At 38.6% G+C, this 24,392-nt stretch overlaps 1 protein-coding gene across 5 annotated transcripts in view; it reads left to right on the top strand.

Moving 5' to 3' along the window:
* The window catches only part of PTPRM (protein tyrosine phosphatase receptor type M), an 810,424-nt gene that overhangs the window by 445,409 nt on the left and 340,623 nt on the right, over window positions 1-24,392 (top strand). For all 5 annotated transcript variants that reach the window (XM_053571260.1, XM_053571259.1, XM_053571258.1 and 2 more), the window contains exons 8-9: window positions 18,675-18,983; window positions 23,988-24,097. In XM_053571260.1, the coding sequence (XP_053427235.1) occupies window positions 18,675-18,983; window positions 23,988-24,097 (419 nt within the window). The remainder of the gene's footprint in view (window positions 1-18,674; window positions 18,984-23,987; window positions 24,098-24,392) is intronic.

Genomic DNA, 24,392 nt, shown 5'->3' with positions numbered 1-24,392 from the left:
TGTAGAGAAGAAAGGACCTCCTTCCCAACCCTTCCCACTCCTGCCCTCTGTCAAAGATAAACAAAGCTGGACACTAGTTGAAGTGGTAAGGACAGATTTTAATCAGTAATAATTACTGCAACGGGAAAGAAAGTCCAGAACGTACCAAGATGACTGAGAATTTTAAAAGAAGAACAAGAGAGAGGGGAAGGTGGAAAGTGGGGGCTCAGTAGAGCTGGTTTGTGAACTGATGATGTTCAGCTCCCACCCTCCCACAGAAGCTGGGAGACAGGGGCCCTGTCTTTAGGTCATGGCTAGCACATTAGTAAATTCTTGTGGCTTTCAGTTTTTTCATGCAGGCATTTGAAGAGTGATTTGAAATGAGGCCTGGAGCTATTAGAAACTATGTTAGTGTTTACTCAGGTCATCATAGGCCAAGGCTGAGGCCTCATGGAGAAGTTGGCTCTTAGGAGCCTGCCTAGAGTTCGGCTAAAAGAAGGATCTTTGAGCTCACTCCTTCCCATAGGAAGCGCAATGATATTTAGGAAAAGAGCTGAAGGTGTTTTATGAACAACTTCTGGGCATTGTCTTCAGGACACACAAAAGTCCAGCACGTACCAAGATGACTGGGTGTTTTAAAAGAAGAATGAGAGAGGGGAAGGTGGAAAGTGAGAGCTTAGTAGAGCTGGTGTTAACTGGTGAAGTTCAGCTCCCACCCTCTCACAGACACTGGGAGACAGATGGGGCTCTGTCTTCAGGTCATGACTAGAACATTAGGGTGGAGAGTGTTAGGATGGAGAGTGCTTGAATCTCCCAGAGAATGGCGGAGGTGTAAATATAATTCAAGAGTGGATTCACTACACAAGTGCCAAAGTCAAGACAGTGTCTGGCACAGGATAGGCACTTCATCAGTGTTATGGGATTGAGAATTAAGGAATAAACCCTTATTACATTTATGGCCAATTGATCCTTAACAAAGATATCAAGATCATGTGATGGGGAAAGACTAGTCTTTTCAAAAAATGATGGTGAAACAACTGGATACCCACATGCTCAGGAAAAAAAAATGGGCCCCTGCCTTACACCATATACAAAAATTAACTCAGAATGGATCAGAGATCTAAATGTAAGAGCTGAAATTACAAACCTTATGGAAGAAAACGTTGGTGTACATCTTTGTGACCTTGGATTAGGCAGTGGTTTCTTAGACATGGCACCAAAAGATATGACAAGTAACAAAAATGAAAATCATAAACTGAGTATAAATAAATTTAAAATGTTTGTTCTCCAAGGGCACTGTCAAAATTAAATGACAGCCCAAATAATGGAAAAAAATATTGTATCTTATAGAGACACAGGGGCCGTAAAGTTCATGTGCAATTTTAAATAGTGGCTATTTTCAATTGCACACAAACTTTATGGCCACCTTGTATATCTATAATAAAGTATTGATATTCAGAATATGTAAAGAACTCTTATAAGTCAATAATAAAAAGACAAATTACTCAGTTAAAAAATGGTGAAAGGATTTGAGTAGACACTTTTCTGAGGAATATATACAATTGGCCAAAATGCACACGGAAATAATCATTAGCCATTCAAAAGTAAAAACCCAAACCATGAAGTACAACTCCAAACCTACTAGGATTGCTTTTTAAAAAGTTAAAATAAAAATATGGTTATTATATATTAATAACAAGTATTGCCAGAACATAGAGAAACTGGATCCCTTGTACATTGCCGGTGGGAATGTGAAATAGTGTAGCCATGTTGACAGCCAGTCTGGTAGTTCCTCAAATGGTTAAACATAGAATTACTATATGGCCAGTAATTCCACTCCTAGCTATATATCCCAAGAATATACCTCATATGAAACAATGAGTCTATACAAAAGGTGTATGTTAATATGCATAGCATTATTCATAATAGCCAAAAGTAGAACCAACGTCCAGTTCCCATCAACTGATGAACAGATTAAAAAAACACATGCTGTATTTACCCAGGGGAATATTGTCTGGCAATAAAAAGGAGTGAAGTGATACATGGGTCATTATGAAAGTTTTGAGGTACACAATAATTAAGAAATATAAAATCCACACAGGTGGAAACAAACAAAGCCCTCCTGGCATCAGGGATAAGGTGAGCAAGTTGAAACTTGCACGGCTGAGTCGGAAAGGCTGCTGTCACCTGTGTTCCTTGGCAGTGGAGTAATGGGCCGTAGTCTGTCTCAAGACTTCCTTTATGACCTGGGTATGTGCTGCAATGTGGATGAATGTCAGGAACATTGTGCTAAGTACAAGGAAGCCAGTTACAACTGACCGCCTAGTGTATGATTTCAGTTAAGTGAAATTTGCCCAGGATAGGCAAATCTACAGAGTAAGAAGATCAGTGGTGGCCTAGTGCTGGGGGTGGTGGTGGTGGGAATGGGAGGGACTGCTAATGGACATGGTCTCTGAGGTGATGAAAATGTTCCCAATTTAGAATGTGGTGACAGTCACAGCTCCGTCAACATACTAAAACCATTGAATTACACATGTAAAATGAGTAGATTTTATGACCTATAGCTCAAAATAATGTTGATAAAAGTGCCTTAAGTGAGGAAAATAAGAATGGTTGTGATAGGAAAGATCCCTGGATCGGAGCCTTTTTTCTCAATGTGACTTTCGTCAGTAATGAATGTGACTCGGTTCTTCACTCACCTGTCATCAGTGGGCGTCCATCTCTCAGTTGAGAACCTGAAGGAGGCCAGTTATTTATGGACCTTCTAAACCCCCACTTACTAATGTGTCGCTGAGAATACCGCTTGTCTAGTATCTTACATCCATTTTGCGTGAATACTCTCGTATTTATTTTTCCCAGTTGGTTCCCAGCTTGGAGGGTGGGCAGAAGTGTGATTATTCCTCACCACTGCCTCCCACAGGGTTCTCCTGGATGCCGTTTCCTTGCTCGAATCTGTTATCTTTTGCCATAGACACCATTTGTTCTTCCTGCCTCTGACTCCCTGACAGGAAGACCTAGTTTCAGGGCCCAGCACTCCTCCCAGGATTCCCAGTGCGGGCACATTGGCTTTGCTCAGTCACATCATTCAAAGCAGAGGTGTGACCGTATGAAGTGGCCGTCCTTGTGATTCACATTCCTGCACAGCCAAGTCAAAGTTAAGCATGGCTGCCTTCTCACACCCAGCATGGGCTCTTGCCAGAAGGTATTAATAAGTGAAAAGGTGTCTTGAAATTCAAATGATCACTGGACCAAAGAAAGGTTGCTTTCACTTTTGGATGACTTGTCTTTTTCACTAAGAATTCAACTAAAGAAAGGATGAAAGCAGCTAAGTTTATTTTTATTATTTATTATATCAGTAACCCATTAGATTTATTATTTAAAATATGAAATGAAAAATTTTAGTTAAGTTTCAACATGATAACAATCATGAGTATTGAGCAGCACCTGTGGCTCAAAGGAGTCGGGCACCGTCCCCATATACAGGAGGTGGTGGGTTCAAACCCAAACCCGGCCAAAAACTGGAAAAAAAAGAAAAAAAAAATCATGAGTATTTTAAACTAAACTGAAAAGTAGATGGAGAGTGAATTCTCTGCCTTATTAAGATTATTCAGTATTTCCGCAGTGTTTAAGGCCATTCTACGCAGTATTAAAGGTTCCATACTTGTTAGGAATAACAAAACATTTTCTATGGCAAATAATTCAAAATCAAGGAAATGCACATCAGTGAGCTGCAGTTCATTTTCTGAAGTTCGTGAAGAATTAGCTGTATGAGAATCTTTATTTTGTGATAGTTGCATTATTAATTTAAGAAAATGATACCTATCAGTGTATAAATAAATAAATAAGAAAAAAAAAAAAAAGAAAGTGATACCTGAAAAATAGCAAGTTTAAAGAAAAAAAGGATAGTACCAAACAACCTAAGAGCAAAAGTGTGCTGTACGAGTGTGTACTGTAGCCTCGCTCTAGTGTGTGTGAGTACGTGTTTGCAATTCAGAGATTCCTGACCAGGTGAGATGAGGGTGGTCTCCACATCACCTGAGGAGCTGTGTAAAACTCCACAGCACCCTGCTCCCGACAGTACCCGCCATCCTCCCACCAGAACAGCTGACTGTCGGAATCTAGGGAGTAGAACAGGTGAGGTACTTGAATGAAATGGCGAAGAACTCCTGGAGGCTGTGCAGCCCCACCACTGCCTTGTGTTTGTGGAGTGGTGTGCCAGTCCGTGAACAGGAGATGGAGGATGAGGTAGACTCCAGGGTATCAGCGTCTTTTCCAGTTGAGTGCTGTAAAATCAGGACAGCAAAGGTAATTTGAAACAGAAGTTTGGGATAGGCATCCATAAATAAACGTCCCAGGCTGGTCTTACAGGGTGCGGAAGAGATGACAGGAACCCAAGAGTGTTAGAATAAGTGAATATGAATCAGTCCATCTGTAATAAAGATTTGATTGGTTTCTTGGCTTCTAGGAAAACAACAGGAAAGAATTGCCTTTCTATTTTTTAAATCAGAAAATTGAGCTTTCTCCTGTTACCTTAGGCTTAAAAGGGGTAGAAAATAACATTGCAAAGTCTTTGGACTTTGGTGGGAAAATGAAGTTGATCCTGTACAAAAAATACTTTTAGGCAAAAGTTGATACTAAAATGGTACTAATTTGATATCAAAGTATGGAGATAATTCATCAGAGAGATAAACTACTCTTTACTAGAGGAATACGCTTTTCTTTTAATATTTTATTTAGGAGAACAAAATAATAATTTCAAGTTAGAACTTTTGTTTTCCTTCTTCCTGTTTTTTGTTTGCTTTTAATGCAGTTTAAGTATGAATATTGTATTAGTTTTTCAAATAAAAGAACCAGGTTCCTTTCTTCCATGGGCGTAGTTCTTCTGTCCGGCAGGGCGTGGGCAGCACTTCCGTCCAGCAGGTGCAGACAGCACTCTCTCCTGCTCTTTCATCCTCCAGCTTTCCTAGATTACCAGGATGGGCTACCTCGGTTTTAAATAGGAACTAACTTATCAAGCATATGCTATTCTAAATCGAAGAGATCTTTTTTAAACAAGTTATTGATGAAAACACAGAAGAATAATTAGAATAAAGCCATCAGTCTAGCAGAGCCGAGTATGATCTTTTGCTCAGACTCTTAAACGACTTCAAACAGAAAATTATATAATCACAAAAAGATTGTAAATACCAAAATAGGAGGGTCCAAACAATTAAAAAAATTTAAATAACACTTACCTGCTTACTATTAACTAGAGAAAGTGGCTACATGTTGGTAAAACCAGAATCATATTTGATTAGCTTTTCCCCATTGCTAATCATATTATGTATGTAACAAAGAGTAAATGGTTTGGGTTCTCTTTTGCTCTAGGTAAAATGTAAGTTCCAAACTTCCAGGGCCTTTTGTGGGTATCATAGCTTTTAGGAGGGTTAGAAAAGGTCAAAATCCTCTGAAAAACTCTGTGAAAATTATTTTGCCTCCTCCTATTTTATATAGTCTGAAATAAATACCAAGGAAGTTTTTTACTGTAGACTCATTTTATTTCTTACAACAGTTTTCTTGTAAAGTTCATCTATAACATGAATTGCAGTCTGTTTGTTGTGCGGCATTGAAACAATTCAAGATTGTGATTTTTGAGCACCGTGGTGCTGTTCCTTCTTTAGGGATGAACGTTACACTTTGGAAATGTCACCAAGATGTCCAGGCAAACACCCGACTCTTCCAGTGGACAGTGGAAGCCAGATTTCTAGTGCCTGTGCCTCTTCTTTGAAGCAAAAAAGCAAAACAGAGATGCAAGTCGTAACACAGAAACTTGAAAAGAAATGTCATAAAAAACAGACAGACACTGGAGAAATGGAGATGTTTCCTGAATTAAATTACGAGAAAAAGGAACTGAGCTGCATGCCCATTGTTTATTATGCTGTGTTAGTATCCGTCTATCAAATGTGCTGATTGACACATGTAGGCATTTTCCGGAATGAAGGTTCCCATTGGGTGTGAGATGAGAGATGTGCTTTGATTGTCCCAGGATGCCGTCAGACAGAAAAACCCAGGTGACACACGGACGTCAGGATCTTGAGTGTTCCAGTCTGTGAAAGCCTCTCCTTTCGTATCGTGACTAAGACTAACAGTCATAAAAGAGTCTGATTTTGAACCAATGTCAAAAGGAATCGAAGGCAGCTTTCTGCAGCTGAGAAAGGTGGCCGTCAGTGCATGTGTGTGGTCAGTCTGAGCAGAGAGATTACGTGTAGAGGGAGAACTCTGTTTGAAGTGCGGCAGATAGACTTGCCTGGCTGGTAAGGAAGGCAGGAAGGGCCATGTGCTTGCTGTGATAGCTGTGACTTACTAATGGGAACATTTTTTATTTGGGTCAGATGATAAGACAGCATCAATTAGAAATCCTTGGATTGATGAGGATAGCTGTCATAGGAGGAAGGCCTTCTGGCAGTGGCATGACAGATAAGATTAGGGAAGACTAGCCAGAAGCAGAACATTTGAGAAAATGCAGCTTAAGTATGAATGTTGGAATCTGTTAAAAGAGTGCACGGTATTAGTTTTCTGAAAAAAATCCACATGCTCTATCAACATGCATACCTCATAACATAGTCACTTCTGCAGGCCTGGTTTAGCATAAGTTTTAAAATAATTAATGCAAGTGTGTTGTCTATGGTGTATATGTGTGTGATACATCTCAGGTAGAAACCATATCATTTGGTCATGTGACTTACACTACACCAACATGCACACTCGTCTGTACACACACACATACACACTTGACTCAAACAGGCCACTGCGTAGAGTTGTTTAGGCTGTGCATCTTGTAAATACAGACCTTGTAGATTTGTGTATTTTTTGTGGCAGTTTTCCAGCAGATGATAAGAAGTGTCCTGAGGGAGGGGCTTTCTTTCTAGTTTGCATATAGAGGTGCCACGTGGGCTGTGTGTGACCTGGATGTTACTCCTTGTACAGTTACCTGCCTGGCTGCTCCCTCCCTCCTGATGTGACCGTCCTGAGTCCTGTTTTCAGTCTAGCTGTAAGTAGTCAAGACTGAAAGAGAGCGAGATTCAGAACTTTGGGTCAGGGAGCGGGGGGCCACAACCACATCCTGTGTCAGAGCCAGACCGTGCATCAGACCCAAGGCTCAGCTTTTAGGCCTAAGATCTAGTTTCAGGAACGAGAATACAATTGGCATGAAACGCACTGTGCCTGGTGAGGAAAAGGCTCTGTAATGCACTTTTCAAGAACATCTCCAGCACCGTTAAATCTTCAATGACATATGCGCTTGCTTCCTTCAAGTTGACCCAGTAGTAACCATCATATTCTTTCCATACAGCGTGAAATATATTTTACATTGTGGCCCAGTTAGTGCACAATATAGTCCTTATTTTTCTTCTTCAGAGGAACCAGAGGTACATTATTCTCTAGAAAGGAAATCTCGATGTTTCTGAGATTCTCATGCCTTCCCTGTAATGATCTTTTTTTGAAATTATTATGCTATTATGATATGTTTATTTGATATAAACAACAGGATGTGTGTAACATGCATAAAATTTGCAGCATAATAATAATCAAGTGCCCAGCATCCAGCAGCCCTTCCCGGGATCTTGGCCTGTAACTGCTTCTTCCTGGTCTTCCTCTCCCTGTCCTTACGGGACACGGGTAACCAGTATCTCGAGTTTTTATGTAAATTTTCCTTTGCTCTTTTCTTTCTTTGTTACATTAAAATTTCGTTTATTGCATATGTATATATTCCCCTTTGCATCGTGGTGGTCTCCCCACCCTGCTGTTTTTCATTCCATATGGCGTCTCTAAGAGGCATTATTGTTGCAGCACTTTCTTGTTTTCACTACAGTATAACTTTTCACTATAGGAATATTGGTCTAGTGAGTAAATATTCAGGTTGTTTCCGTGCTTTCCTTTTTTTATCTTCTCAGACCCACACTTGTAAACACACTTCTGCACGTGTCTCCTGCTGCCCACTGGGAAGATTCACTCTAGGAATGTTTCCCAGACTCTTCTGATGCAGAATGAAATACATTTTACATTGTGACCTGACCCAGTTACTGCACAACATAGTCTCATCTTTCAACCTAAAATGCATCCTCGTGTTTCTTTTCATGTTCTCTCTCTTTAAAACACCAGGCACCCAGCCTGCCCCTGGAAAGGGGTGCTTCCTTCCCAGGGCTGTCAAGATGTAACGGTGAGCATGGCCCTGCAGGTTCATATGTTCTTCTTTCATTCTATTCTGTATTGTTTTTTAAAAGCTTTAAAATGAGATATTATTGTTATTTTACAAACATAAATTTAGATGTTTCCTTGTTTATTCTTTCTTTCTTTTTTTTTGCAGTTTTTGGCCGGGTCCGGGTTTGAACCCGCCACCTCCGGCATATGGGGCCAGCGCCCTACTCCTTTGAGTCACAGGTGCCGCCCTGTCTATTATTTCTTATAGCATCTCACACCTGCCTTCAGACACTGTTTTTGTTGCTTCTGAAGTTGATCCTTTATGCATTTCAGGTAGCAGATTTATCCTCTAAGCCAGAGCTTCTCAGACTTTAATGAGTAAAGGCAGATTCAGCATGAGGAAGTCGGGGTGGGGCCTGAGTATTTGCATTTCTAATGAGCTTCCAGGGGTTGCCACTGCCTCTGCTGCCATGAGAACCAACTGGACTTTGAGTAGGAGCTATGGGCTTTCCCCAAACTTCTCTGGGGACGAGAATCACCAGCGCTGCTTCTTAAAGACGGAACTTCTGGGGCTTCACTGCAGACCCAACCCATGTGAGTCTCTGGGGACTAGGCCTAGGAAGCACCCGGGGTCTTGTGCCCGCCACATGTCAGTCAACCGACAGGCCACCTACACAGCTGTGCCCTCCTAAGATCGTAATTCCCCTGTTTTGCTGTATCTTTTCTATGCCCAGATCTATTCAGATACACAATTGCCTACAGTACTCAGCAGAGTAAACGGCCATGCAGGTTTCTATCCTCAGCCGCACCTTATATCCCAGGTAGTTTCGGCTATACCGTCTCCGCCTGTGTGAGGACACGCTGTCATGAGCACAGACTGGAGGAATCTAGGAAAAAGTTGCCTACAGACTCCTTTCTTAGAACCTGTCCCTGTCCTTAAGTGACGCGTGACTGCCCTGAGAAAGTCTGCCAGGTTAGCCTTCTCATTAAAGAGGCTTAAAAGTTCTGTTTTACCTACATACACCTGAGACTACAATAGCAGGGCAGTTACTTTGTGTATAATTAAGCTTTTGGTTTTTCTTTTACCTTTCTTGAACCTTTTATTTTTTACTGCACTGAATGGAACGTCCAGGAAAATGTTAGATAGAAACGTTAGTGTGTACCTTCTATTGTGTGCTATTATTTATAATTCTTATAAATTAACATTAAGAATGTCAGCTATCAGGATTGTGAAATGTCATTCTCTTTTTGTTTTGTTGAAAGATTTTCTTACTATGACTGGATATTTCGACAAATGTTCTTTGAGAATCTATGGAAATGATCATGTGATTAATTTGTTAGTGTGATGAATTAATTACAGATTTTTAATATTAATTCACTGCAATTAATCTAACTTGATCATGCAGCATTTTATAGGCATATGGCTAGATTTGAGTATTTGTTTTTGGAATATTCACGTCTGTGCTTATGAATGAAGTACATTCCTCACATGTCCTTGTTTGGGTGTGGTGTTAAGATACCAATAGTTTTGTATATTTTAGGGCTATTTTATTTGGCACATAAGAATTTACAGTTGTTACGTCTTCTTTGTGGAATGATTCTTTTAACATAATATAATGATTCTCTATGTCCCTTAACGTAACTAGTGAATCTCTTTAGACTAATACTTGCCGATTTTTTTTGCATTTGTTTACTTTAAACTTTCTGTGTACATATGGCTTAGATTCATTTCCTGTAAATAGAATACAGCAAGATAATTTTATATTGAGTATAATTTTCCAGGTCTTTTAACTGGCACGATGTCATTTACGTATGTTGTCATTATTAGTATATTTGGGCTTATTTTCTACCATTTCTCTAGTTGTTTTTTTACCTTTTATTTCTTTTTCTTGCTGTCTTTCTTTTTCTTTTCCCTATAGTTGACGGAAGATAGATGGATTATATTTTCAGGGTTTGGGGGGGGTTGTTTTACTTTGCTAAAAGTATCATTTTCCTGCTATCATTCTATTGGTTACCCTAGAATACGTATGTGCAGACTTAACAATGTCTGTATTTCATTTCTTAAACCTCCCTTCCCAGAGGTGTCAAGATCTAACTGTGAGCATGGCCCTGCACATTCATATGTTCTTGTTTTATTCTATTCTGTATTGTTTTTTAAAAGCTTTCGAATTAGATATTATTGTTATTTTACAAACACAAATTTAGAAGTTTCATTACTTCTTACAGCATCTCACCCCTTCAGTCACTGTTTCTGTTGTTTCTGAAGTTGATCCTTTATGCCTTATGGTAGCAGGTTTATTGGTAGTAAATTCCCACAGTTAGGATTCTTTGAAATCATTTTTATTTCATCTTGATCCTTGGAAGATGGTTTTGCTGCATATAGAATCCTGAGGTTGGTATGTTTTCTCCCAGCACTTTGACTCTATCACGGCCTTGTGTTCTGCCGTCCATGGTTGCTGTTAACAACTCCTCTGTCGGTCTGGTTGCCCTAGCTTTGTAGGGGACGTGCTTTTCCTCTCGAGACGCTTTCGTAGTAAGATCTTCTTTTTGACGTGGTATCTGTAGATTTAACTATGTGACGTCTAAATGTGAACTTATTTTTCAGTTGTCCTTTTTTGTATATGTTATACTTTCTGTATCTTTTGATATCTGTTGTCTGTTCTGGAATTTTTTTTAGATGTTGTGGCTTCAGTGAGCGCCTCCCCTTTATTTCTGTTCTACTTCTGAAACGCAGATTAGCCATAGGTCCACCCTCTTACATTTGCCCTGCGTCTTTATTTTCTGTTTTCTCTTGTGTTCCTATTTCTGTTTCTCTGTGCTGCATTCCAGATAATTTCCTCTCTCTTCCTTCATTCTCTCTTAAGTTGTGTCTAGTCTTCTATTTAATCCACCTGTTGAGTTTTTGTTTTATTTCAACAATATTTTTATTTCTAAGAGTTATATTAGACTTGTTGCATTTTCATTTTTGTGATGATGATGATTATTTATTTTGGTGGAGATGGAGTATCACTATGTTGCTCAGGCTAGTCTTGAACTCCTGGACGCAAGCCGTCCTGCCTCAGCAGTGCTGGGATGGTTTACAGGCATGAGCCACTGAGCTCAGCCTGTGATTACATTTTTCAGTGAAAGTGTTACTCAGATTTTATATTTTGCATCAGATAATTTGGGTGATCTCAATCTGTTGTTTCATATTTGTCCTAATTCTCATTTGTAGTATTTATACAACAGTTTATATTCTGGTGTTTTGGTAATCTGCTACTGATCTTACATTTGGTGAAGTTTTATCTTTAAAAATAGGAGGTCTAATTTAAGGATAATTTAGTTCATGGAAGATTTGTGCTTGTGTCTGCTAGGATGCAAGAGATAGTCCTGACTTTGGATGCTAACGACTGCTAATTACATGCGATTAACCTGGGAACATCGAATTTGGCTTCCCTTTCCTCCTCGGTCCCTGTCCTTCTCCCAAGACGTACTCTTTAGACTGCAGAGCTGATACAGGCAACTTCCATTCACTTTCTTTTGTACAAAGGACATGGTTTAATGCGTTACTGGAGATGCACTGTATCCTGTATAATAAATGCTGTCTAATGCTGGATCTAGTTACAGTGAAGTGGGAAAGTCCTTCAGAGTAAGTGATATGCCATTTTAGTGCAACCGGAAAGTTAACAATTATTTTCAGGATGTATTATTCATCAATGTATTAATTTATCTAATTCTCTGTTTGATGTGTTTGAATATTTTATTTTGCTTTCATACAAACACATGATATGATATAATGAGTGGTTATTGAGAAAGAGTTTTAATATAAACACTTATCAGAGATGCTATAGCCAAAGAAAGAAATAGTTGTATACATTGTAAATTTTTATTTCAAAAGTTATGTCAAATGAGGGCATTGCTGAGTCTTGCATGGGTTAGCTGTAGGGGGAAGCATAGTGTTCCAGTCTTGCCTCGGGGACATCTTGGCAGGGGTAAACCAGGGGACCAGTGCAGTGGCTCCTGGAACTGATGGAGGCCCAAGCCCAGGAGCTGGCTGCACCCAGGCTGGAGCTTGGCTCTCCAGCTACAACTTGAAATCCCGGAGTCCCAGTCCCCCGTTGTTAAAAAAAAAAAAAAAAAGTTATGTCAAATAAATAATGCAAGACATAAAATGGTCCCCACATTAGGCTTTGCCTAATTACATTTAACTGGAACCAGCACCAATAACTCATGATCAGTCCTTGGGAACTGGCATTAGCTAATAACCTTGAAATATAATCCGTTGTAGAAAATGGAACATCTGAACGTTGTTCTTCTGTTAGAGAGGGAGTCGACATTATTTAGTATACCTCGAGATAGGCAAACTCTGTAAGACAACCGTCCCACTTTTTGTGTTCGCCAAGGTAGACAGACTGTGGCTAAGAGGACACATGGGTGTTCACAGGGATGGTCACTGGAGTTCTGATTGTAACTCACCTATTGTTCCTCAATAGGGAAAAGGACGAGTAAACTGTGGCTTCATTTTGAATGGAACCTGTGCGCCCGCCAATGTGATAACTAGACCTAAATGCTTCAGCTTGGCTATGTTGAATGAAACCTCTGGTTGCAAAGATTGGCAGTATTTTTGTAAATTTTTAAGTATCCTAGATGTGTGTAATGAAAGTACAAAACCACATCCAGGAATGATGTATAATAGCCTCGAGATAGCAAGTAGGAGGGTGGCAAAATTGTGTATCAGTAATGTTTTATGTCTTTCATAAAAAGTGACCCAAAGCAAAACACAAAATGTTAACATTTGATATTAGCAGGTACATAGGTGATTGTTTTGTCCTATACTTTTCAGTGTGTTTTAAAGGATTTATTATTTAAAATTTCAAAAATCTTAAATACTAACAAACAATGTTTAAAAACGTCGTTTAGCCATTGTGGCCCAGCTAGCCTTATTTTGCACGGTGAGTTCGGGCAGAATAAAATGTAGCTCGTGTTATTGTCAATGAGGGTATTATCACTCATGTGGGTTTTGTGAGTACGCAGAGTTCTTTATTTTAGAAGGCGTCAACAGTGTATTTTTTACACCCTCTTTGTTCCAGTCTTTATTCAACAAACTTTTTACTTAGAATTTTAAACTTAAAAATTTTAAAAAAAGAGATTATCCTGAAAGACTTGTTGAAATTGTACTAAAATCAGCCATCTTTGGTGAATGACTGAGCTGTGATCTAATATATAGTATTTTACCAAACCAAAGCCAACACATTTGTGCACACCGCTCTTTCAGGATTTCCTAACACCACTAGAGAACTCTCCTTCTAGGTAGTCAAAGGTGACTTATGTTTAGCGTGTTTTTCAGCCTTTTAAACTTCTTCCCTAAGAGGATTCGTGTTCTTACCTTAAATGTGTGTCATCATTTTATTATGAAAGATGGTTTTTCACATTTCCCCAGAAATGCGCATAGGAACTCTAGCTATCTAATGAGATTGAAGTACGTATGATCAATAGAATTGGCATATGAATAGCCCATTTCTCAGCAACACACGGTAGAAGGTTATTTAGCTTTACAATTTAGGCCAAGGTCAAGCCAGCATATGGGAAATGTGAATGACTTTGTAAGACTATGTCCATCTTAAACTAAGACATAAAGTGGAACGTTTGTTTTCATGTAGAGCGTGGCATTGTTACACGTTCCTTAATTTTTTCTCTAAGACTTTGTTTTACCTCTTAAATTAGTGCTGATTCTGAAATCCAGCTTGCTTTCTATAAAGATACTATTCTTCCTTTATATAGGATTTTTTGATATATTTAAGAAAAACAGATTGTTTTCAAGGGCATTTCTTGAGTCTAATTATAATAAGATGCAGAAACAACAAATGTAATATCTGCGCAAAGTATTCTGTCAGAGGAAACTACTCAAATTTAAATAATTCCTATGACAAGTTTTAATTTATTCAGTTATAACACAGGTATGTAGGTGCCTGTAGGGTAGTATGAATTAAAGATTGATTTATTTCAGAATTTTCAACTTGACTGACACAGATACTTTTTAAACTCTGGAAAGCATTGATTTATTCAAAGACTATGGCTTTGTCGCTTGAAAACATCACCATGTGCCTGGAATCTTTGATGCTTAGGAATATTGAATTGTTGGGTTATATTAACTATAATGTTAGTCAAGCCTTTGCTTTGGTTTAACTGAATAGTAAAGTAAATGAAGCTACCAGTTTATTATCTGGTTACTCTCTTGTGTGATTAGTAAGGCAGAAACACAATAGCTGAAGGTTGTGAAGGGGGACCCACCTCGCCCTTCCGGGAGTTACTCCCTGTGTTATAATAGACCTCCGTAGAGTTCCCTGGAGAGGTGGGAAAGAGAAACCTGTTAGCACAGCACTGCTTGTAATCTATGTTTTTGATTATCAAAGACAGGATCCTAAAATTACACCCAAATATCTCTCACAGGTTCTGAAATTGAGTTTCTGAAAAAGCACTGTAGTAGTAATAGAAAGTAAAGTGCAGAGATCCAGAGAAATGAGCAGTGAATTGAACCTGCAATGGAAATTGATCCTATCAGTCAGTTTTTGCCCTTACTTGTAGAAAAGCAGGACTGAACATAGAAGAAGCCAGGATTGCTGGTTAAACGGGGATGCTGAAGCTCTGGAGGCCGGAACTGGGCTTGCTGGTTCCTTAGTTCAGGCTTCTCTGCTTGAAACCTGGCTCAGTCTGGCAGAGGGAGAACAGAATGAGAAATGCCGCAGGCAGCAGCGGGGGGTTGGTATCAGAGCTCCCTGACTAAGCCTCCCGCGTGATAGCCAGAACACTCTGCAGGGAGGCATTCTAGTGTCTCACCATGAGTCTGTGGGCCTAGGTGGGACCATCTGGACTTAGGATTCATGCCAGCAGGGCCTGTAATAATCCCCATTCCAGGGAAGGGGATATGTCACTGTGAGAAATGGCCTTGGAATCGATTCCTGTCCTGAGTGGCATCTTCAGGATTGTGAGTCAAGAGGAGCAAATATTCTACAACTAATGGTCCTGAGGTTATAATTTACTACCCTGCTAACTGTAAGAGGTTTATATTGTCTACATAGAATGATAGAAATGGTATGCTAAGTCTTGGGGAATAATGTTTATATTCTACTCCCAGAAATGCAGTGTAAGTCACAATTAACCCACCCAAACTACACATTTCTGGTTATTAAGTTGCTATTTGTTTTCCACAGTTTGATATATTTATTCAGTGATGCCCTTCAAAAAATATTTAGTAATGATCTGGGCTGCTGGCTCGTCCCTATTACCACAGGATTTGTGAGGATTGCTTGAGGCCTGACGTTCAAAACCAGCCTGGTCAACACAGTGAAACCTCATCTCTACAGAAACATAAGGAGACTTAGCCAGGCATGCTGGCATGCACTTACTGCCCCCATCTATTTGGGAGGCTGAGGCAGGAAGATTGCTGGAACCTGGGAGTTTGAGGCTGCACTGAGCTATGATCACACCACTCCACTCCAGCCTCGCTGACAGAGTAGGACTCTGTCTCTACAAAAACAGAAAAATTAGCCAGGCATGGTGTTGTACACCTGTAGTCCCAGCTACTTGAGAGGCTAAGGCAGGGAGATTGCCTGAGCCCAGGAGTTCAAGGCTCCAGAGAGCTATGATCATACCACTGCCCTCCAATCTAGTGACAGAGCAAGACTCTATCTCTAAAAGAAAAAAAAAAAAATGTCTTCAGTGCCATCAGTGTAACTCAGTAGCATGAAGTCCTGTGGAAGGCCTCATTGATAGTTAGCAGCATGTTAACAGAAATAGTTCTGCAGAAACACTGACAATAAAGTACTATGAAACACTAATTTAAGATATCATTATATCCATTTCTGGGTCAGAACTCAATTTTGCAGAATGGCAGAGAAAAGAAAACAAAAAGCATTGAAATCAAACAGTTTGCTGAGGATGAGTAGAAAGAATCATCAGCCTTCTTTAGTCACTGGAGGCAGCCTGTCAGCTCTGTCCTTCCAGGAGGCTGCTGTCACACGTACGTGGTAGCATCCAGCATTTCAGGTGTGTATCTCTGCATTTTACTAGTCTCCCCACATACTTAACATTGCCCTTTGGAGTTGGCAAAGGAAAATGACAGTGTTCCATCTGCGGTGGCCCATGTCCCCGGTATCATGGTGCTGATTCAACTTTTCTCTTCAGCTTTTGACAGATGGGAAGAATGTTGAGGAATCTGAGGCCCAAAGTACCCTTTTTCCCTGCCTCCAATTACATAGACCCTGCTGTGTTGATAGGGACATATTATAGACACAGCAGAACCGTACACCATAGTCAGAGGCCCACAAAAGGCCATGCCATAGAACCTCTGTCAGTGACAAGGGACTATAACAAACCGGTCCAGATACAGAGGAGGTCAACATAAGGAGCAGGGCCTGCTGTGCTGATATGTATAGGTGGTGCATGTCCGGTCTATGAAAATCAGGTCAATTTAAGGAGGTGGTCAATTATGGAGGTTCTACTGTACTCTGTAAAAGTGTTTTTGTAAAATTGATTTGTTTTGGTTAACATGAACCTTGAAGATACAGCCAGTTCAGTTCAGGCCCCCGTAAAGCCTCTGTTTCTGGTCTATTATCACTCATGCAGTGGGGACTTCAGAGCCTTTAAGAGATGATTGTTTTGTGTCATAGAGAAGATTATTTTGTGTGAAGCTTAGCTATTTTACTTGGTAAATGTGTGGAAAGTTCAAGACACGATTTTACTAAGATGGAATTCTAAGAGGTACTAACGAAGAGGAAGTAGCATGCATTTCAAGAACACCTGCCCAATAGACACGCTGAACCCTTTGTTTTTAAATCTGGGGCTTAATTGAAGTATATATTTTCTTAGCTGAGGGATACCAAAATGATGCAGGTTGTTTCTGCAGTGGGAAATAGTTTTCCAGTGAAATTAAGTTAAAACTGCTCTGCTTGTTTAAACTAATATCTAAAATCTTAAATCATTTTATGAATCAGTAAAATTGATGCAAAACTTAGGAAAATGCTTTAGAGCAGTCTTTGTGGAGACTAGTTATTAATAAAGAAAAGGGCAAAGAGACACATGGTAATCTGCTTTGTGTATAGGGTCTGGAGTTTATTAAAAGTTTTTATGAGCCTTCAGTAATGAAACATTGTATAAAATTAGACATTTCCTTTAAATTATAAAAAATTCACTAAGGGGGAAAATATTCAATGTTATTTCTAAATAACTTATTGGTAATATTTTCCCTATGCTTGTAATTTAACTATAAAAATTAATGTAGTAATAAGGAACATTTCCATGCCACTCAAGATTCCCCAGAGGAGTTTTAATTTTGCTTGTCCTTGGTTCCTGGAGTTACCATATGAATGACTATTATTAACATCATTTTATAACTTGAACAGATATCTAACAGATAAATCCTATCTTGCATATATGTGTTTAAAACCAAAACATTGTTTCACTTTAAGCACTTTTATTTGTTGGAGATCACAGATAAAGGGAGTGGTTTCTAAGTTCTCTCTAGGTCCTAAATGGTGGATGAGACATTGTTGAGAATAAGCAAGAACTGCTTTAGCATAGTTATGTGGAATTCCATGCAAATCAAAACCCAAAAGGACTGGAGTTCTGCTGAGAAGTTTCTCTCTCATCATTATTTTATTTCATGGTCAATTCTTAAACTATTGCCCTTATGGTTTCCAAGTATACAATTATAAATCATCATTTAAAGATAAATATGTGTCAGTATCAAGATGGGTTACTTGTATCACAGATCCAAAGAAAAGCAGCCTACCTAAGATAGCACTTAGGCCAGGCGTGCTGGCTCAGGCCCATAACCCTAACACTCTAGGAGGCTGAGGTGGGAGGATCGCTTGAAGCCAGGAATTCAAGACCAGCCTGAGCAAGAGCAAGACCCCATCTCTGCAAAAATAAAAAAATTACCCAGCCTTGGTAGCGTGTACCTGTAGTCTCAGCTATTGGGAAGGCTGAGGCAGGATGATCACTTGAGCCCAGGATATTGAGATTGCAGTGAACTCTGACACCACTATATTCTAGCCCAGGTGACACAGCAAGATCCTAAATTTATACAGACATACCTATATAAGATAGAATTTAATGTTTACTAGGGAAAAGTTTGGATGTGAGAAGCTCAGGGCTGGTGTGGTTATCAGGAGCTTTGGCTTCTCCTTCATTGCTTTGAATTCTTAACATTTAAGTACCCAAAGTTTTGCCACGTCTGAATGAGCTCCAAATATCATACCCTCCATCCAGCTAATAGGAGTGAAAAAGCAACAAAGGTGGTCTTGACATTTCATCTTATTTGCCATTCATCAGAACTTAGCCACATCTGGCTGCAGAGGAGAAAGGAACTTGAGTCCTTATTCTAGGTGGCTTTATGCCTAGCTAAAATTTAGGGATTATTCAACAAGAAGAGGAGACAGATACTGGGGACAGTGGGAGTGTTTGTGACATGTGGGTTTAACTGAGCTTTTATAATTCTTTTCTCTTACATGTTCTTTTTTCTCCTCTTTTCTAAACAGATCCCATGCGCGGCCCAAGGAAACTGGAAGTCGTGGAAGTCAAAGCTCGACAAATCACCATCCGCTGGGAGCCATTTGGCTACAATGTAACCCGTTGCCATAGTTATAATCTCACTGTGCACTACTGTTACCAAGTTGGAGGACAAGAGCAAGTTCGAGAGGAAGTCAGCTGGGATACGGACAACTCTCACCCTCAGCACACCATCACTAACCTGTCACCCTACACCAACGTCAGCGTGAAACTCATCCTCATGAATCCCGAGGGACGCAAGGAAAGTCAGGAAATCATGGTGCAGACAGATGAAGATCGTGAGTGCTTTTCAATGTGATGTTCATGTGAAAAATGTTCTTTTAAAAGGCATTTTTTGTTGGGCGGAACCTGTGGCTCACAGGAGGAGGGCGCCAGCCCCATATACTGGAGGTGGTGGGTTCAAACCCAGCCCCAGACAAACACTGAATAAAAGAAAAGAAAGCATTTTTTGTTTCTTTTCAGATCTTTATAGTGAAACAGAAGAAAGCTCTACCTGCTTTGTTGAATAATAAAATGTGTATCTGTGCTCTGAATTCTTCAGCCCCGATTGAAAGAGAATAAAGAGGAGGAGGATGTGGACATTTATTTTAATTCTTCCTTAGTTAAATAGCTACTTTTTGTCTCTAATCATTCCATATTTCTCTAGTTCTTCGTTTTTATTATATTGGACTAAAAGTTTGCATTTTTGTTATTTGATTATTTATAATCATTACTGTTTATAATCTATTATTTGTAATAATCAAATTATTATTTTAAAGATAAGTTTAAATGACATTCTGAAACATTTCTCATGGTTCAGATAAAAATTCAGTATAAAATAGAAGTTGCCCTTACTTTTCAACAGAGTGCTGAGAAACTACATCAAGTTGATGATTATGAAATAGATCATTTCCCCCCCACAGGAACGATGTTGAAACTGGATATTACCTTAATAAACAAATACTTAGCTAATAAATCATTCACATCATCACCAACTCATCAATAACAGCAAATACACAATTGTAGTAGACCTTGAATTCCATAGAATGGATATCAATGTGCTTTTACACTGACTGTACAGGGAATCATCTTATACAATAACATCTTCATATAGTACGTAAAATACAGTGGTAGTGTATCTTTCATTTAGTCTGACCTAAAATAAATGGCAACAAACTTGGAAAGCCCATTAAATTTTCTGTTCCTGGGGAAAATAGACGTTTAACTGTTTATTTCTATTATATAATTTGTAACTGATTTATATAATTTTGACTATTGATTAAATCTCCCCTCTCTGGTTTCTAGATTCACTCTGGTCCTAACTTCTGTTGTTTCCACTTCCAAAGTTTTGGGTTGTTCTTTTCTCTCAACTTCTACTGCCATAGAGGATCCTTAGTATTTTATGCTGGGATTTCTATAGTTGTTTCTAACACCTTTCTTTGTATTTTCAGCCTTTTCTCAATCTCATCTCCACCCCCAACTCATCCATAATTAATCTTTACATTTTCATTATGTCACTCTGTCGGCAAGAGCCTTCCATGGCTCTTTCTCTTTCCATCCAAAGTCTCGGCTTTCTCAAGGCATTCCATGTTCTTGGCTCATGCTCTGGAAGGAAAGGCTTCTCTGTGGCGGCTCGTTCCAGAGCTGTCCCTCGGCAGGGTCTTTTGCACCACTCTCTGTGCAGACATCCTGGCTGCCTCCTTGTTGCCCGTCTGTTCCCCCGGCCGGTGCCTTTCCACCTGGCTGCTCCTCAGTTCCGTCTCCAAACTTCTTTGCAAGTTTCAGGTCCTTCATAAAGCTGTCTCCAACTCCTCCAGCCGTAGTACTCACATCCTTCGGACCTGATTTGCACTTGATAAGGTTTTTAAATCTCTGAGCCTCGATTTCCTTATCCAAGAAGTGAGACCCAAAGAGGATCAGTGATGTCCAGATCACACAGTTTAATTGTTGAAGAGCCCTAAGCAAAAACAAAAAGACTTAAGACAGAGGATAAAGATAGAAATATAATTACCAAACAGTATCCAGCATGGAGAGAAAAGAATGGGGAATGGATCACTTTATTTATCTATTAACAAAGATTACAATTCACTGATCATTGTGAGTTTTATTGTAGAATAGTATTTTTATTAAAATATTGTTTATTTAGACAGTGTGTGGAAAAAATTTACCTATTACTGCTAAGATGGTATAGGGCTAAATTATATAGCCTTAGATATTATGGATGTATGTTCCAAATCCTAAATTCCTAGAACTTCTAAAAGCAAGCACTAGACCTAAGTTCCTCTGAGGTACTATCTCCCTAATTTAATTAATCTTCTGATATTTTTGAAATTTATATGCTTCTGACATTAAAATAATTATATGAATACCCCTTAATATTTTCTGTTAACATTTCTACAATGCCATCAATTACAGGGTCTCTATCAGTATGTTTTAATAAGTTTATCCTTTTAAGATATCTTCTGATTGCCAAGCACAGTGCTCGTACCTGTAATCCTAGCACTCTGGGAGGCCGAGGCAGGTGGATTGCCTGAGCTCAGAAGTTCAAGATCATGTTGAGTAAGAGTGAGACCCCATCTCTAAAAATAGCCCGGTGCTGTGGTGGGCGCCTGTCGTCCCAGCTACTTGGGAGGCTGAGGCAAGAGGATCACTCGAGCCCAAGAGTTTGAGGTTTCTGTGAGCTATGATGATGCGGCACTCTACCAAAAGTGATAAAGTAAGACTCTGCCTCAAAAAAGAAAAAGAAAAAAGAACTTATGAAGTACAATTTCACTTTAGAATTGAGGCAACTGAGACCCATAGAGGTTCAGTGATGCCTAAATTACACAGTTTAATTATTGAAGAGTCTTAATCTTCTCATTTGACTTAGTCTTTTTGTTCTGCTCAGTGATATTTGACTCCATTTGAAATAACTGCAAATATCCAACATTTACCTGTAAATAGTCCCTCCACTCAAGAGAGCATACTGCCTCAGAGTTCTTTTGAGATTCTAGGTAATCTTTCCAACCTGTGCCAGTCTTGGAAACCACTAAAAACTGTTCCCATCCTGTCACATCTAAGACATTTTTCAATCCTCCTAAAACCTTTCTTGAGATGTTTGTCCATCACCTGAGTGATGATGAGTTGAGTTGACCTGGTGAGCATTTGGACTGTTTCCACTTTGGAGCTATTATAAATAATGCGGCTGTGAATATACATGTATGAGTTTTTGAGTTGACCTGGTTTTAGTTCTCTTGCGTTTGTGCCTATGAGTGGAATTGCTAGGTCGTGATGTAAATCTATCCATATTTAATCAATTGAAGAACTGTTGGACTGTTTTCAAAGTGGCTGTACCATTTCACATTCCCTCCAGCAGTTTCTGAGGGTTCTGATTTCTGTACATCCTTTTCAACACTTAGTATTATCTGTCTTTGGATTAGAGCAATTCCAGTAGTGAAGAGGTGATTTCTCATTGTGGTTTTGATTAGCATTTTCCTGCTGGTTAATGATGTTGAGCATCTTTTCATATGCTTATTGGCCATTTGTATATCTTCTTTGGAGAACTGTTCATTCAGATCATTTGCCCATTTCAAAATGTGCTATTTTCTTATTAGAGTTTAATAGTTCCTTTTGTATTCTAGATGTAAGTCTCTTATATGTATGATATGCCCAAACGTCTCTCATCCTGGGCCTTGCCTTTTCCTTAATAGCACCATTTGAATCATAAAATTTTTGAATTTTGATGGTGTACAGGTAATCTGTACTTCTTTTGTTGCCTTTGCTTTGGTGTCACATCTAAGAAACCATTGCCTACTCCAAGGTCAGGAAGATTCACACTTGTTCTTTCTTCTGAGAATTTGTAGTTTTTTACAATTAAGTCTTTAATTGTAAAGACTATTTTGATTTAGTTTTTATATTGTGGTGTGAGATAGAAATCCAACTTCATCCTTTTGCATGTGGATAGCCAGTTGTGCAAGCAGCACCATTTGTTGGAAAGATTATTTTCTTCTCATTGAATTTTCCTGGCACTTGATGTTGGATGTCAGTTGACTGCAAATGTAAAAGTTTATTTCTGGGATCTTCAATTCTGTTCTATCAATATATATTTCTGCCTTTATCCCAAAATCAACTGTAGTTTTGCAGTAAGTTTTGAGAGCAGGTAGTTTTGAAACTACAGTAATTTTTAATTACTGTAGTTTTGCAGTAAGTTTTGAAATCAGGACTTGGTGAGGCCTCACCAACCACTTGTTTATCACCCATTCCATCACCAAATAATTCGATCCCATACCCCCAAATGTGTCTACATTGATAAACTGTAGCTCTCCTGTAAATGGAATAGACATACTCATTTACTGAATCGTATATATTATAAAGCATAATCAAAAACTATATTTTAAACGATGAAATAAACATTAATTTATGATAATGCTAAATATTATTTTATAGAAAATTGACAAGTAAATTTCCATCTTCCCTTATGTTAGATATTGTTACAAACTTGTAAGAAGTTTGTATAATTTAAATCTTGAAAAAATGGTATTTTCCCCAAATCACCTGAATTTTTAACAAATAAAATATAATTTTTAAAAACTGTATTGTTATTTCATCTACATCAGCTTCTATTTTGTATGTACTTTTAATGTATTCATATAGCAGTTCATACGTATTTTTTGATATGCTTTTGTTATTTAATATTATGGTTATAAAACACATCCATGAGGATGTATAAATGTATACAGTTGTCATTTATTTTCAGTCTTTTCAGTATTTCACATATGAATATAACACTATTTAAGCCCTTTTGTTGTTTCCAATTTGTTATTATGGTTGTTATTAGTAAAAAGCTATATGGACATGCTTGTATATGTCTCCTGGTACATATATTTAAGCATTTTACTAGGGAACCCGGAGGAAGGATCACTGGGTCCTGTGGCCCTTGTGTCTTCAGCTTCACTAAATACTACCAAGTGATTTTATAAGAGCGCCTTTATCAATTTACATGTCCATCAGTGGGTGTGAGAATTCTCATTTATTCTTCATTTCTTTTGAAGGAATGAAAAAGCTTATTTAGAAAGTGCTTAGCTGTCTCATTGATTCAAACTTTAAAAAAATGATTTCATTAAATTACTTAAATTAATTACATTAGACAGTGCAGATAAAATAGTTTTAGATTTTGGATTTTTTAAAGAAAACTTAAATATATGTATGAACTATCAAAATCTTGTGCCTCAAGAAAAGGTTAAACCCCGCCAAGTCTTGAAAGCTCTAGTTGACCTTGGGTTTTTTTTTTCTCTCTTTCTCATCCATTGCCTGCTCTCCTTTAGTCCCAGGTGCTGTTCCTACTGAATCCATCCAAGGAAGTACCTTTGAAGAGAAGATATTTCTTCAGTGGAGAGAACCAACTCAAACATACGGTGTAATCACTTTATATGAGGTAGTGTACACGCTCATTAGTAATTCAATTTTTACTGTAATGTCTTATGAAAATCCAGGCTATGTAAAAATGCATAATGACATAATGGCCTTTTAAGAAATTAATGCTTTTGATGGTTATATTGGTTATTGTACAGAATAAAAATTCAAAATTAAGGTTTTGAATTGTGTATAATTTCAGGATACATCATTATAGTGAGTTGGGTGCTTCTAGATTATATGCTATTTTATGCTAACACCCAGCAAAACATTAAAGGCATCTTTATTAAAAAGAAGCATTTTGAAACATACATTGA

The sequence above is a fragment of the Nycticebus coucang genome, chromosome 19 (genome assembly GCF_027406575.1).
Source record: "Nycticebus coucang isolate mNycCou1 chromosome 19, mNycCou1.pri, whole genome shotgun sequence".
Classification (NCBI taxonomy): domain Eukaryota; kingdom Metazoa; phylum Chordata; class Mammalia; order Primates; family Lorisidae; genus Nycticebus; species Nycticebus coucang.
The sequence above is the reverse complement of the archived record's forward strand: the minus strand, read 5'-3'. Positions and strand labels throughout refer to the sequence as shown.